The 13,167-nt window shown below is 41.1% G+C and overlaps 2 protein-coding genes across 4 annotated transcripts; both read right to left on the reverse strand.

Annotated features, from left to right (window-relative positions):
- Positions 1-695: 695 nt before the first annotated feature.
- plbd2 (phospholipase B domain containing 2) lies at positions 696-5,928 on the reverse strand. Its single transcript, XM_029510441.1, has 12 exons — positions 5,612-5,928; positions 4,966-5,059; positions 4,720-4,878; positions 4,546-4,646; positions 4,242-4,456; positions 3,619-3,713; positions 3,381-3,541; positions 2,913-3,008; positions 2,722-2,793; positions 2,464-2,616; positions 2,166-2,328; positions 696-2,048 (listed from the first exon to the last, which is right to left on the reverse strand). Exons 1-12 carry the CDS (start codon positions 5,827-5,829, stop codon positions 1,878-1,880), a joined length of 1,698 nt encoding a protein of 565 aa, XP_029366301.1. The 5' UTR covers positions 5,830-5,928; the 3' UTR covers positions 696-1,877.
- Positions 5,929-6,002: 74 nt separating this feature from the next.
- On the reverse strand, positions 6,003-12,489 carry rbm19 (RNA binding motif protein 19). Of its 3 annotated transcripts, XM_029510439.1 has the most exons (25): positions 12,362-12,489; positions 12,097-12,279; positions 11,911-12,024; positions 11,734-11,778; positions 10,987-11,221; positions 10,431-10,732; positions 10,277-10,336; positions 10,095-10,173; positions 9,849-9,920; positions 9,346-9,555; positions 9,107-9,237; positions 8,852-8,979; positions 8,672-8,768; positions 8,417-8,527; positions 8,139-8,339; positions 7,980-8,049; positions 7,852-7,868; positions 7,708-7,803; positions 7,551-7,611; positions 7,335-7,414; positions 7,167-7,222; positions 6,781-6,897; positions 6,579-6,684; positions 6,328-6,448; positions 6,007-6,242 (listed from the first exon to the last, which is right to left on the reverse strand). In XM_029510439.1, the coding sequence occupies exons 1-25, from the start codon at positions 12,395-12,397 to the stop codon at positions 6,160-6,162; spliced, it is 2,811 nt and encodes a 936-aa protein (XP_029366299.1). In that variant the 5' UTR covers positions 12,398-12,489; the 3' UTR covers positions 6,007-6,159. The 3 variants fall into 3 exon arrangements, with proteins under 3 accessions (XP_029366300.1, XP_029366299.1, XP_029366298.1); XM_029510440.1 differs by having other exon boundaries at positions 6,003-6,242; positions 7,708-7,862; positions 7,977-8,049; positions 10,485-10,732; XM_029510438.1 differs by having other exon boundaries at positions 7,708-7,868.
- Between the last annotated feature and the right edge of the window lie 678 nt (positions 12,490-13,167).

The following is a 13,167-nucleotide window of genomic DNA, read 5'->3' on the forward strand; positions in this document are numbered from 1 at the left end:
TCGTTGTCGCTCAGTCTTAAACCAATTCACACTGTAAGCTCAATATTGTGTGCACAAACATCACGGTACAGCTAAATGGCTGTGTGTGAATAAGGCACCACTTTGTTAGAACACAGTCATCTACAGCGTCAACAGATTTATCCACGGAGCACGTGAGTGCTGGATGAATTGTGAATGAGAGGTATTAATGATTATGGCAGCAGTCAATCACTGAAGTATTCCGACAGGCCACCGAACTCATATTACAGTATGAAACATTAACATTTTCAAAATTTCAGGAAAGAAATTGTCAGTATTCAAGGTGGATCCTGCGTGATGAACTGATGTAACCTCGACATCCATTGACTGGCCACCTATAACGTGAAAAAGTGATATTCCCATCAACTTCAGTTTGTTGTGATTTCCTTTAAAACTACGACATTGTACAGCGCCTGAGAAACATCATGCGTTGCGATTGAGTGTGCGAGGCCGTATCTTACATACTGTCCTGTAGACTTGCTGCATGTCTACTGGGGCCAGATGAAGTCCTTGCAAATGTAAATTGACAATCCATTCAGCATAATCAAATGGAAATTAAAGTACAAATGCACCGATTTGTAATCTATGCGAGGAGGCTTTTAATTAAGCAGACAAAGACTGGTTTATCAGGCAAAATGTAATATTGTTGGATTCAGGACAACATCAAACACACAAATCCACCAAAGGACGTGTAGCATCCCGGCCCTCTCAAACAATCTGTGTGAGAGCACAGTTTAGTGGAGATACTGAAAGAGGTTTCTATGTCATCAAGACCCTCTGACTTTTTTCAGTGATGAGAAACAGCACAGTTAGTGTAGAATCGTCTGATATATATTAACATATATAAATAATTGCCATTGCATTTTCATTTTTCCAGAGAGTGGAAAGATAGAACACAAACTTTTTCACATTTCTAATTTTCAAGTTCTTATTTACCTTCCCAGTTAACTTCAGCATCATGTTGCATTGCCTTTGATTATGGGAGAAAGGAGAAAGGAGGGGTAAACATTGTTTGATCAGGGGGAAGAAATTATATTCGATGGTGTTAGCTGAAATGTCCAAAAACTAGTTTTCGCGCCATAAGAATTATTAGAATCATTGCAGAAACAATGGCATGCTGCCTCTGTTAAAATATGGCATGGTAAATATTTTATATAAGTTTTGGTGAACCATTCAAACCATCCTGCTCTGGTGCAAAAAGCACACAGCATCAAACCAGCAACTCATAAATTATGGATTAACGTGGGGAATGAAAAATTAAAATGTAGATTCCAATTTTCAATTTATTTTTTTTTTATATGGAAAATATGAAAAAATTGGATCAAACAGAAAAACAAAATTATATCAAAACAAAGACATCAGACTTTTCATTGAGAAAATACCTTAAAAACAGAAGATTCTTAAAATTCATGACCGAAATCATGTGACTCGTCAAAACATTTTCCATTAGTGTTATAGAGAATTTTTACATATTAGTACCTGATTTCTCAAAAGAGAGTTGCACATCTATGGGGAAAAGCTACCCAAGCAATAAATCATCGAGCCGTCAGAGTGGAGATGATTTGCATTTTCATGCAGTTGGCATCAGAGATGAATGTGAAAATCAGAAACAATCTAATATGGAAGCTCCAACGTTATAAAAAGGTTTGAAGTTGTTTTCTTTTACATGGTCTCACATTTAAAACTCTCCTTAGCATTCTGTACTTTAATTATTAGTGCATTCCCGTAATAATGCTTTCTGCTTTCCTGAGAATCAATACTGTTGCGTTCATAAAATCTGCCTCACACTTTCCATCATTTCCCTTTGTCAGAACAGGATAGATGCAGCATTTATGCTAATTGTAAACACAGTATAACAATTAAGGAGTCCAATTGACTTTTATTGGCTTGAATTCCCAAATGTCAGGGTGGCCCATGTGCATCATGTCTTTATAAGGGGAAGTGCTCCATTGAAAAGGTGGCACCTGGTCCCAGGTCGGCCCGCTCACTGCCATCATACTGTATTCTCGAAACATCTCGTATGAGGTCATCTGCAGAGGTACACAATCAGTCAGATTTAGCCCATTAGCTCCATTAGCACACAAGAGTCAATGCCATCGACAAACACTCCCAAAAATGGGAAAAAATAACAACTATCAAATAAAAACCTTCATATCTGTTCCCCCGTGTGGTCTCTGCCTTAAGGCACCGAACGGATACGTTCCATTTGCTGGGTTCAGATCTGAACGAGCTGAGATTGCATTCTCGCCATTTGCTGGGGGATCGCAGCCTTCACACTTTGATAAGGGGTCTTCTTTAAAGTTGTTGTACCTGAGGTGAGACACTAAATCTAATAAATACCTTGAAATTTCAGTCTAAAGTTAAAATTTGTTTGGATTTTGTTGTCCAGACCAGCACATGATAAAAATTCCCACACCTCAAGCAGGCGCAACATACAGACCGTACCTCATTAGGCGGATCATTGAGTCCACATCTTTGACATCGGTCTGGTTTCTTCTGAATATCTGGGCCCGAGGATTCTGGTCCAGAGAGAACCACGGGCCGTACTTCCTAACAAGTTCGTTGCAGCCACTGGCATTGAATATATCGACGTAGTACCTTCAACATAAGCATGAATGAAAAAAGGATAAGCTGACGCACAACGTAACCAGGAAACACACATAAAACTGCATGAAACTCACTCTTTGGAACCTGGATACTTACGGTATGTTGTAACTCGCCCAATACCCTTTCTCCAGCAGTTCCTGAGTTTTATCAGTATAAACAACAAACCCCCTGCAACATCACAAGGTAAAAGTTTACTCTAAGTGAAGGAGTAATGTGAGATTGTGTCATTTGCGTGTCAATACTGAATTAGTCATCGCTTTTTCATCAGATAAACTGGATACACTTACGGAATCTGCTCCAGCACAACAAAGAGGCCTTCCTTCAGATCAGTCTCTCCTGGAGTGAAGTGGTTATAGTCTACAATCATCCACTGGTTGTTATACCTGCAAAACACACGATGCAAACGGAGCAAGCAACCATAAGCATGCTAGTTCATGCTGATTTGTATTCATTTTGTACAGTTATGTATGTATGAAGTAACTGATGTAACTTCATATCAAACACTCAGCACAGCGACCCTGTTGCAGCTGTACGTCCCAGCCCATGTGACTGATAAAAAATAGACATATTTTATTTTGAACTTTTCTTCACAGTCTGCGATCGCACAACATCGCCTCTAATCTTATAATCACTGGGAATTTGGAACACCACTCAATAGGAAGCAAACAGAGCCTGAAACCTGCTCACAAGATCACCTCTGGGCAAAGTGGTGATAATGTTGGTTAAAAAGTTTCTTTCTGATGCGTGAAACTCACGTCCCACTGTTCCACCTGCTGAAAATCTCAGCCCATTCTTTGCCAGTGGTAGCCAGTCGATTTGCAACAATGTTCCTGAGCCACTCCATGACGGTCACTGTGGGCTGAACAAACTTCCAAAGATCGGGATTGCTGTTGCCAATGGTGGTTTCCAGCGTAACCTGAAGACACAACATTTATGAACAACAAATAACACATTACATTAACTTCTGTCGTGTCAAGTACGAAGAGCTCTCACCAAGCCACTACTAAGGATATAGAAGTCATCTCCAGAGAAAATAGATCCTGGGTAAGATGAGAAAGCCTGAGTGTTTCCTGGAAGAAGCTCATTGTCTGGAGAAATCACAACGATTGCAAGTTAGTACTAACACGGTTTCACATCCTCTCTTTGTCAGCGTCTCTGAATCTTGAGAACGTCTAAAAAGTGTGGGCCATATAGTCTAAAGGAATGCTTTCAAAAATGTTGAACACATTTATTAGCTTTGCTGTCTGTAAACTGGCTCTGTTTGCATCTCCACCACCTCAAAACAATGAACACCTCATACCTTGTTGGCTTAAGCATTCAAAAAACACAACGCAATAAAAGGAGATGTGGTTATCACGGGCAGTCTGCAATGTCATACTTTAACATTTTGTTAGCTTTCAAAAGAGGCATGCAAGGAGTTTCTTTCCTTTCCCAGTCTTTATGCTTAGCTAAACTAAACTCACTGTTTGTTGACTGCTTTAAATTTACTGTATAAATATGAGGCGTATTTACATTCTCATCAAATTCAAGAGAGAACCTTTTGCTCAAAATTATGAACTACTCCTTCGAGGTCATAATGACGGCGTGTTCAACGGGAGGACACGTCAGTCAGCTACCTGCAGGAGAGACTCTAAAGGAAAAGTTGTATTTCTTCATAATTCGCAGCATGGCCTGGTAGTTATTCCAAGTGTCATGTGACACCAGCAGTTCCTTGTTGTTCGGCAGCAGTTTAATGAGAGCAGAGCAGGAACCAGATCCAAGTGGTCGGGTTTGGCTGGATTTGTTTAGAGCTGATTCCAAGTCCTCCAGATCCCCCCCCAGTTGAAAAAGTCTGGTTGGACAGACAGCGGGGCAGAATGTGAGACAACAGTGAGGTTAAGGAACCTGCTTAATTATTGCACAATGGAAACGAGCACTCACATAAAGCCAAATGGATTGAAAGAGAGCGACCCCACCGGAAAGGACAGCTCGTCATTATAACTGTCCTCCAGACCTTTCAGCTGCAGCAAGGCCAGACGTATCTGCCAAGAACAAAGTTGAAAGTTCTTGTTTCCACGCAAGCGATTTATTACTGCACAAATGCTCAGCACATACCTGGTACCAATAGGGTGAAGTCGGTTGTTTTTCTATTTGGTGCTGAACCCACTGCAGGTTGGTTGTGATGAAAGCTTTTAGCCGGCCACAGTAACCGCTTTGTCTTGTGAAGGGGCCGCAGTAACCCATCAGCGTGTTCATCCAGTGTTTGTAGATAAGCTAAAAACAAACACATACTGAGAGTTCATACCAAAACATTTCGACTGCTTGGACATTGGAAGCTGCAGAGTGAAGGTTTGAACCGACCTGGGATGTGACAGCAGCCTCCACCGCACCCGCAGCATAAGCCTGGATACTGTCATTGTACTGACTGCTGGTTGTGACCTCCAGGAACGACCACCTGAACGTTTGAGCAAAAGATATTGGTGTGTGGCTTGGAATAATGCAATGGTGGCAAAGAGAAGAGCAAGGAAAAGGAGATATGCTTTGAAGGAAAGATGTAAATCCGTGACATTTGGAGACCGTTGCTTGGGGATGTCTGTTGTATATTTTTCACTTTCCTTGTTATAAAACCAGTCATGGTCAGTATTTTACTAAACTATACTGTAGTCTTTCCTGCTTTCTCCACCAGCATTAAATCCTTGTCACCTCAATAGTGTTGAATATTTCTTCTATGTTTTCCATCATATTTTTATCGATCTTATTCAGGCATCTTTCTATGATCACAGGAATCTGTCCCGAGTTTCATTCCTGCTGTTTACGTCTCCTTTCTCTTCCTCGTCACATGACTCTAAATCTCATCATGGCTCTTTACTTCACACTTTTGTGGGGAACAATAACGGCAACAGCTGTTGTCGTGCAGTTTTAGACGAGCCGGTGATCGGAAGGTAATTTCTGATGGTTTTAAGGACAGTAGCGGGCTAAACAACAGCTTCTCATGTGATCCACTTACCCGGAGGCTTTAATGTCATCGGTGAAGTTGGCCCAAGCCACAAAGTCCGATCTGAAGCCGTCCAGGAGGGACAGCTGTCCGGTCTGTTTGTCAACAACGGCGCTTCTTATTTCCGCCCCGACAGACACACAAATGAGACACAGCACCGGTACAATCACCCAAACATTAAGAACTGTTAAACAACTCCCCACGGCAAACGACCGACACCTGGCCGCCATGTTGACACACAGGAGTCATGTGACGACCCAGGACTGGTCACCTGACACCAGGCGCTCGCTTTCGAAATAAAAGCCTCCGTCCTATTACCGTACTTTGGAGTCGTTGTCCCATTCAAACACACAACGTGTAACAAACCAACACCATCAGCATCCACATTATCAAATTAAATTTTATATAAAAACTTTTGTGCCCCCCCCCCCCCCACAAACATACAACTTCAAGGAGATGACAAATGTTTCACAACTTTCTCCTTCAGTCCTTTTCACAGAAAAAACAGGAGTTGTAGTCAAGGTTGTGTTGCGGCCTCCAGCAGTAGCATTTAGGGGACGTCAGTCTTCTGCGCCCCCTTCGGTTTCCATCGTTTCCATAATTCCATCCAAAACTTCTGCTTTTCGCTGCTTTTTGGAGGCCACTGATGTGAATGAGAAATAAATTTTTTTCAGCATTTTTTCCCCCATGTTTCCTATTTTTAACGTAAAACACTTATGTACATTTACCATGAAAATGTTCAGCTGTTTTACGCCTCAGTGACTCCACTGTTTCTTCAGCATCAGCCCACTCCAGCACAAGACGTCGCCCGTACAGATGGGTGCTGTGACACAGAGCAGTGAATGCTTTCTGCAGAGAAAACAAGGGCATTGGATTCAAGATTATTTCACTGCACAGTCGCATAAAAAGATTCTTTATTCCCCAAATATACATGACATCACCTAAAAAAAATGGATTTCAATAAAAATCATAGGCAAACCTTAGCATCCTGTTTGGTGAGGAAATCAATAAAGCCAAAGCCTCTATGATTCCCAGAGCCAGCTGCTTTTTTTGGAAGACGGACTGTCTTCAGTTCTCCAAATGTACTGCAAAGAAAGATCATAGCATTATTAAATTATCTATTTTAAACCTTCTCCATCTACATGTGCATTAAAAAAAAGGCACTGTTTATGGACACCTACCAGAAGAGCTCACGAATTTCCCTGACAGTCGCTTGGAAGGGAACATTTCGCACAAGGATCTTAGATCCTTTCTGCTTCTTCTCAATTTGCTTCTTTTTACGCGACGTCTCAGTATTCCTGCACAGAGGGAAAAGGCTGAATGAACAAGCACAACAGAAGAGGTTCATATACATTACAAGCCCTCAGTCAACATGTTGAAACAATGAGAACCCTTTACCAGAATGTTATTTGTTATTCTTTCATGCGCAATTTTAAATGTAACTTTCTTGCTTGGTGCCAATGGAAATGCTAAAAACATTTTTTTGTTACTTAACATTTCAGTTTTAATGAAACTTAATGAAGCTTCACAATATCTTTAAAAAGATATGAAGCCAAACAAATATTACCTTATAGCTCTCTCAGAAATCTTCAGCTCTAATGCGTGATCATCTACAGTACAGCGCTGGTGGATGGAGGGCGTGAAATTAAAGAAGAGAGTGACAGAGTGCAAATATTAGCAAAGAATCACTCTGTGGAGAAAGGGGAGAGTTTCAATGAGGACATGGAGCTTGTACCTGCAGCTGCCTCAGGGCCTTCTGGGCTGCATCTGCAGTCTGATACTGAACAAAACCGTAGCCCATGGACAACATCTTTCCTGGGAGTCAAACAGAACCAGAGGCCAGATAATTCACCAAATACATGAAAACACACACAGAACATGCAAAGAAGAAGGTACACCCTTTTAATCAAATTACATTAGCTAATAACAGATTGGTTGTACCCATTTGTACCTGTTTTGTCCTTCTTCTTGGAAATGGAACAGGATTTGATCTTGCCACATTTGGAGAATGTCTGCAACAAATTAAAAGAATAATATACAAATCAGTGCATAAAACTAATTTTCACTGTTACTAAATATAGCAATTTTGTACTTATATATTGACCCACCTCCTGCAGTTTCTCTTCTGTTGTGCTGAAATTAAGATTCTTAATGAAAAGTGTGGAACCTGGAGCAGATTCCTCTTCCTCTTCCTCATCTTCCTCCTCCTCCTCCACCTCCACCTCCACCTCCCTCTTATCCTCTTTCACCACCTCCTCTTTGGCTGGAACTTGGTTAGACAAATCAAATATGTATTCATTTATTACTATTACTTATGCAATTTAAACACTTAACTTGAAAAGACTTTCAGGATTGTGAGTGTTTGCTTTTGTGGGACTACCTGGTTCTGGTTTGGCTGACACAAAAACCCCAACAGGTGCCCACTCCAAATACAGCGGGACATGATGGAACTAGTTTGCAGAGATACATAAAAGTCTTCAGAGTGCTAATTCAACACACACTGTATGAACAGGATATACAGGTGAAAAATGGCACGCACCTTGCTGTAGGCCAGCCGCGTGAAGGCTCGCTTTGCTTCAGTTGGCTCCAGGAACTCAATGATGGCGGTGAGTCCTGAAGGTGGCAGCAACACTCGACCTAAAGAGCCATGAGGTGAGAAGAGCTCCTCCAGCTCTGACACTGCCACTCCAGCTGGAAGGTTTTTCACCAGGATCTCGGTTTTACTCCTCTCTGCTGCTGCCTGCACAGCAAGCAAGGAAGTAGTTTAGCCAACTCAATTTAAAGCAGAAAGTGAGGACGACTTTATCTTACACTTACCTGACTAAAGGAATCTAGAGAAACACCGTTGTCCAGTAGAAACTGGCGTGTCTCCTGGACAATTTGTGTCTCTCCCAGAGCCATCCTCACCGCAACACTTCCCTTGGACTCCTGCACAGGAGGGAAGAAATCAAAGAATTTGAATGATTCGTTTGTATTAAACTTTACATTTCACATGCTGCTGTAATGAGACCTGCTGCAGAAGTACGTTGAGGGGAGCTTCAATATAGAGGAATAAGACACAGGATCACTCACATGGTCCAGAACTTGACTTTTAGTGGTGTTGTATTTTTCAGCAATGGCATCTGCCACTGCACTTGTTCCAAGAAACAGGGTGTTCCAGTTGTGTGAACTGGAAATAAGCAGTAATTTAACATGTTAACATAAAAGAAAACAACAAACAGAGAAGCTGAATATTAAGGGGACTGTGTATACCTAGAACTTGAAGCTTTATTCTTTGCATCTCTTTGTCTTTTGTAAGATGAAGAGCCAGGCCCGCCAGCATCTGAGGATTCTGTCTTTTCTTTTTTCAAAGTGGAGGGAAGCAGGTGAAGCATTCTGCCCTAGACAAATGAGAGAAAGCAATGTTTCCAATCAGCCTCAATTCATTCAGCAAATGAGGTGGAACGTGTAAATTGCACATCTTGTGGTGTAGACAGCCCTCTCAAACATCATTCAGAGAACAAATACCTGAAATATATGTCCGTCCAACTGAGCGAGAGCTGTCACAGCATGCTCTGGTATCATGTAAGTGATGAAAGCAAATCCTTTAGGTTTCTTTGTTAGATTGTCAATAGGGAAAAGCACCTCAGATAAAGGACCTGTGAAAATTGCAAAGTTAGCAGAAACTTACTGACAGTACTGAAATACGTTTTACAAGTAAAAGCCTGTGCATGTTTTTTTTGTTGTTTTTTTTTTTTTAAACTCACCATGTTTAGCAAACAGCTCTCTGATCTCTTCCTCTGTGCAGGTGTAAGGCAGATTCCTGATGAAGAGTCGACCCGACTCTGCAATGTCTTCCTCCTCTTCATCTTCCTTGAGTTTCCTGATGAAATTTCTGTCAATTTCTTTCTCTTTTTTGGCCCTTCTGCCCTTCATCCCGGAGGCGTCCACCCGAAAGACCTCAATATAACGTCCTCCTAAAAACAGAGACACAAGGTAATTCTCCAGACAAAATGAAATATTACATTTTCACAACTAACCCTGTAGTTCTGTATTTGTGCTTTTCTGCCAAAAATGCCACGTTTTTATTGTATTCAGTGGTTTAATTTATCAGTTGCACTTGCATCACAATTTTGATTTGAACTAAAAGCTAAATTATATGGGGAATTCACTTAACAGTTAAACAGTGGCAGTTAATGTCAAACTTGAGAAATGTTAAAGAAGGATAGCCAAAAACTTTTGGGAATGGAAACAAGACAATATTTTTCACCTATGTAGTCCTTATTCTTCTTCAAGGCCTTTTCCACCTCTTGTTCTGAGCGCAAGTCCACATATACATAACCTTAGGGACACACATAAGACAGAGGTGCTGATACATGGGAAAGTACATAGTCTTCTTGAACACATGCATTACACACACTATAGTTGAGAGTTTGTTATGCAGCATACTCAGCATCTAAAATGTTGCCACACTATATACTGAGGAGCATAAAATAAGATGCTTTCAGTCACATACCTGTTCTATTTCCACTTTCCTTCTTTCCAATCCTGATTGCTGCAGGCTTCAGTGGGGTCATGAACTCTCTAATTTGTTGCTATTGATGTCACACATTAAAACAAGTGTTTTCAGAGATGCAGACAAAGAAATAGAAAGCAGGGGTTTAGACATCTGAAATGAGGAAGTTTAAGTTGTCTCACCTCTTTAACATTGAACGGGGCTCCTCTCAGCTTCACTGTGAAATCTGTTGTCGGCTCCATCTGCAACAAACAGATGATAAACATTAACATGTACAAACGGAACAAAAACAATAAACAACGTTGCACTGAGCAGTAGCCTATAACTGCACATCACCTCCTGCGCAGCAGTTTTCTTGGCTTTGCTCTGCTTGTTATCCTCAGGGGAAACTGAAAATTTGGTCTTTTCTCTGTCACCACTCTCATAGGCACTGTCTGTGTGCTGCACAGGACCATTATCCTCATCCTCATCCTCATCATCATCGTCTTCACCACCACCACCATCATCATCATCATCATCATCATCGTCACCGTCGTCGTCATCATCACCCTCTTCTGTGGCGTCATTCCCCTGTGCAACCTTTGAGCGCAGGTATTCCATATCTGACAAGCCAGACTTCAGCGCTTCCTTAGTGGGACCTGAAAGCAAAGTATGTAGCTCACTCAAGCCTTAGTTTTCCTTTGCTGTATATTTCTGTGACTGTGGTATGTAACATTTTCAGTAATTATTTCCTTTTCTGCAGCCCCAGGCGGGCAAGGCTCACAAACACAGGCTCTTAAAAAGACCTAGAGGCCAAACTGAACTGCTGAACTGAAACCGACTGCTCACCCCGAAACTTCAGAGGATCCAGCATCTTAACTGGGGAACCTACATGAGGATCACCACTACCAACCTTCATCATGATCTTCATCATCATCATCATCATCATCATTCTCCTCCTCAACATCTGACTGGTCTGAATCAAAGTTGAGGTAGTCATCTGAAGCAATCCTCTTCTTGTTCTGAGTCTTAGTTTGTCCACTGTCATGATCAGCTGGCTGCTGCACAGTGTCATTCGCCCAGGTTGGTGCTTGGCTTCGATTCTGATGTACTGAGAGAAACTCCTTGAATCCCTGATCTGCTTCCAGCTGAAATGAGAAAAAATGTGAACATGCAAAGATGAAACATGACATAATTAAAAAAACAACACTGTATGCCATTAAAACACTGGAAAAAATATCTGCATATATATTAGATAGATTATTATTCTGTTGTGAGAGCCTGATGCAAAATGTTCATTCAGTTTTAAGTACTATTATTCGAGGTCTATTGTGTAGATCATACAGATCATAGATGTAGAGGGCAATGCTGAAAAGGAATAGCCTGTAAAATGTAGCAAATCAAAATGATAGAAGTGGGTATCGCACAATTTACTTTTTGAATGGTGCCACCAAATGTCAGCATAATCCTAGAATATTGGTACTAATTGGAAAACAATACTTTTAATAGCTAAAAAAAAACTATGAATATTTTAGCTAAATTCTCCAGTATTATATGTTTAAAACATAATCACAGACATCTATAAGCTATGCCATGTGCACACCTTGGTTAGCAACAAAGTAGTATCTAGCCCGAGTTGTTGAATGACTTATTTACTCACATTTGCAAGTCCACTGTTGACTTCATTTATCTGCTTCTTCTTTTTCTAAAGTCAAAAACAAAGAGATGCATTCTCCACTATAATAATCGTTGGAGCTTTAGTTATCAAAATAATAAGATATGAAAGTGTTCATCTTTCAAGATACATTCTCCTCCTGCTCTTTGGGTGATCAGGTACCTTTTTGCTGTCAGCAGCAGCAGCAGCAGAGGGTTTGTCCAGGCCTGAGCTCTGGGTGTGTTTGCTCCAGGCTTTTGCTTTGGTGGGGTCTCCAAACGCTTTACACATTTCCACCTGGAACAGTCGACGGTGTTAAAACGTGGAAAAGCAGCAGCAAGGCGGACAGCAGCAGTACTGAGCCCTCACCGTGATCCTGGACGTGTCCACGAAGCTCCTGTTCAGGTGTTTCTGTGCTCGGTTCGCCTCCTCTTCCGCCTTGAACCCGACAAAACCGAACTTGCGGAACTTGCCGTCTTTGGTGAACTTCAGAGAGCAGTCTGTCACCGTACCAAAGGCGGCGAACATGGACCTGAACCTCTCCTCCTTCATCTGCAACCACGACACACAGCTCACAGCATGTCAAACTAAACACCACCCTTACTGTTCGCCGACACATCGGCAGCTTACTCACCCCGTTAGGAAGGTTTTTGACGATAAGCCTCGACATGGTCACAGTCAATTTAAACTCAACACTGAAACATAAACAAGCTTTTGGAATATACGTCAACAAACGAGCGTGGACGAGCCACTAAGTCGCCATCTTGAATAGGAGGGGCTTAATCTCGTTCCGTTTCCGCTTCTTCTTCTGCTTCTTCTTCTTCTTCGTCTTCTTCTTCTTCTTCTTCTTCTCTGGAATTGTTGTCACATAATCCATAGTTGAAATACTGCCCCCTGCTGCAGTGTATCGACAGGAAAATCTGTAGACGTCTTGTTTTGACTTCGGTTGTAATTTTTATTTGTACTTTATTTTATGATATCTTTTTATTTCCTCATCTGAAGAGGGTTCAACTGCAGTGACTGCGGTGCAAATACATGCTTTTCGTTGAATAAAACACGAAGCAAAATGTCAGCAGAAACATTTCTGTTTGTGTTAATAAAAATCGAATGGAAAACTGATTAATTAAATATTTTATAGATTTTATTTTAACTTTCAGTAAGTTTAAACTAGGTGTATTCTTGCAAGGAAGCACATATCAGGGAATAATAGTTTCAAAGCTAAGCTCATTGTAAGGTTTACATTTTTGAGCCAAATACTTTGCGGTATTATTGTAAAGAATTAGCAAGTCAGCCTCATTTTGCTTACTTTGCCTGCAATGTTTACATCGTCTGTGAACAAAATTTCTTGGACTAAAATATAGTTCAATAAAATTGTTATATTTTTTGGGAGTGGCAAAAATGAAACCCGACAGAGTCTACTTGATAACAATATGCAAGTCA

The sequence above is a fragment of the Echeneis naucrates genome, chromosome 9, assembly GCF_900963305.1.
Source record: "Echeneis naucrates chromosome 9, fEcheNa1.1, whole genome shotgun sequence".
NCBI classification, from domain to species: domain Eukaryota; kingdom Metazoa; phylum Chordata; class Actinopteri; order Carangiformes; family Echeneidae; genus Echeneis; species Echeneis naucrates.

Excerpts from the sequence above, each read along its gene's own strand:
- plbd2 (XM_029510441.1), bottom strand. The coding sequence starts at position 5,829 with ATGGCGGCCAGGTGTCGGTCGTTTGCCGTGGGGAGTTGTTTAACAGTT. Across the intron at positions 5,060-5,611 it reads GATGACATTAAAGCCTCCGG|GTGGTCGTTCCTGGAGGTCA; the intron begins GTAAGTGGATCA and ends TCAAACGTTCAG. Across the intron at positions 3,542-3,618 it reads ATATCCTTAGTAGTGGCTTG|GTTACGCTGGAAACCACCAT; the intron begins GTGAGAGCTCTT and ends TTGTGTCTTCAG.
- rbm19 (XM_029510438.1), bottom strand. The coding sequence starts at position 12,397 with ATGTCGAGGCTTATCGTCAAAAACCTTCCTAACGGG. Across the intron at positions 12,280-12,361 it reads TCAAAAACCTTCCTAACGGG|ATGAAGGAGGAGAGGTTCAG; the intron begins GTGAGTAAGCTG and ends TCGTGGTTGCAG. Across the intron at positions 8,528-8,671 it reads AAAGTCAAGTTCTGGACCAT|GAGTCCAAGGGAAGTGTTGC; the intron begins GTGAGTGATCCT and ends CCTCCTGTGCAG.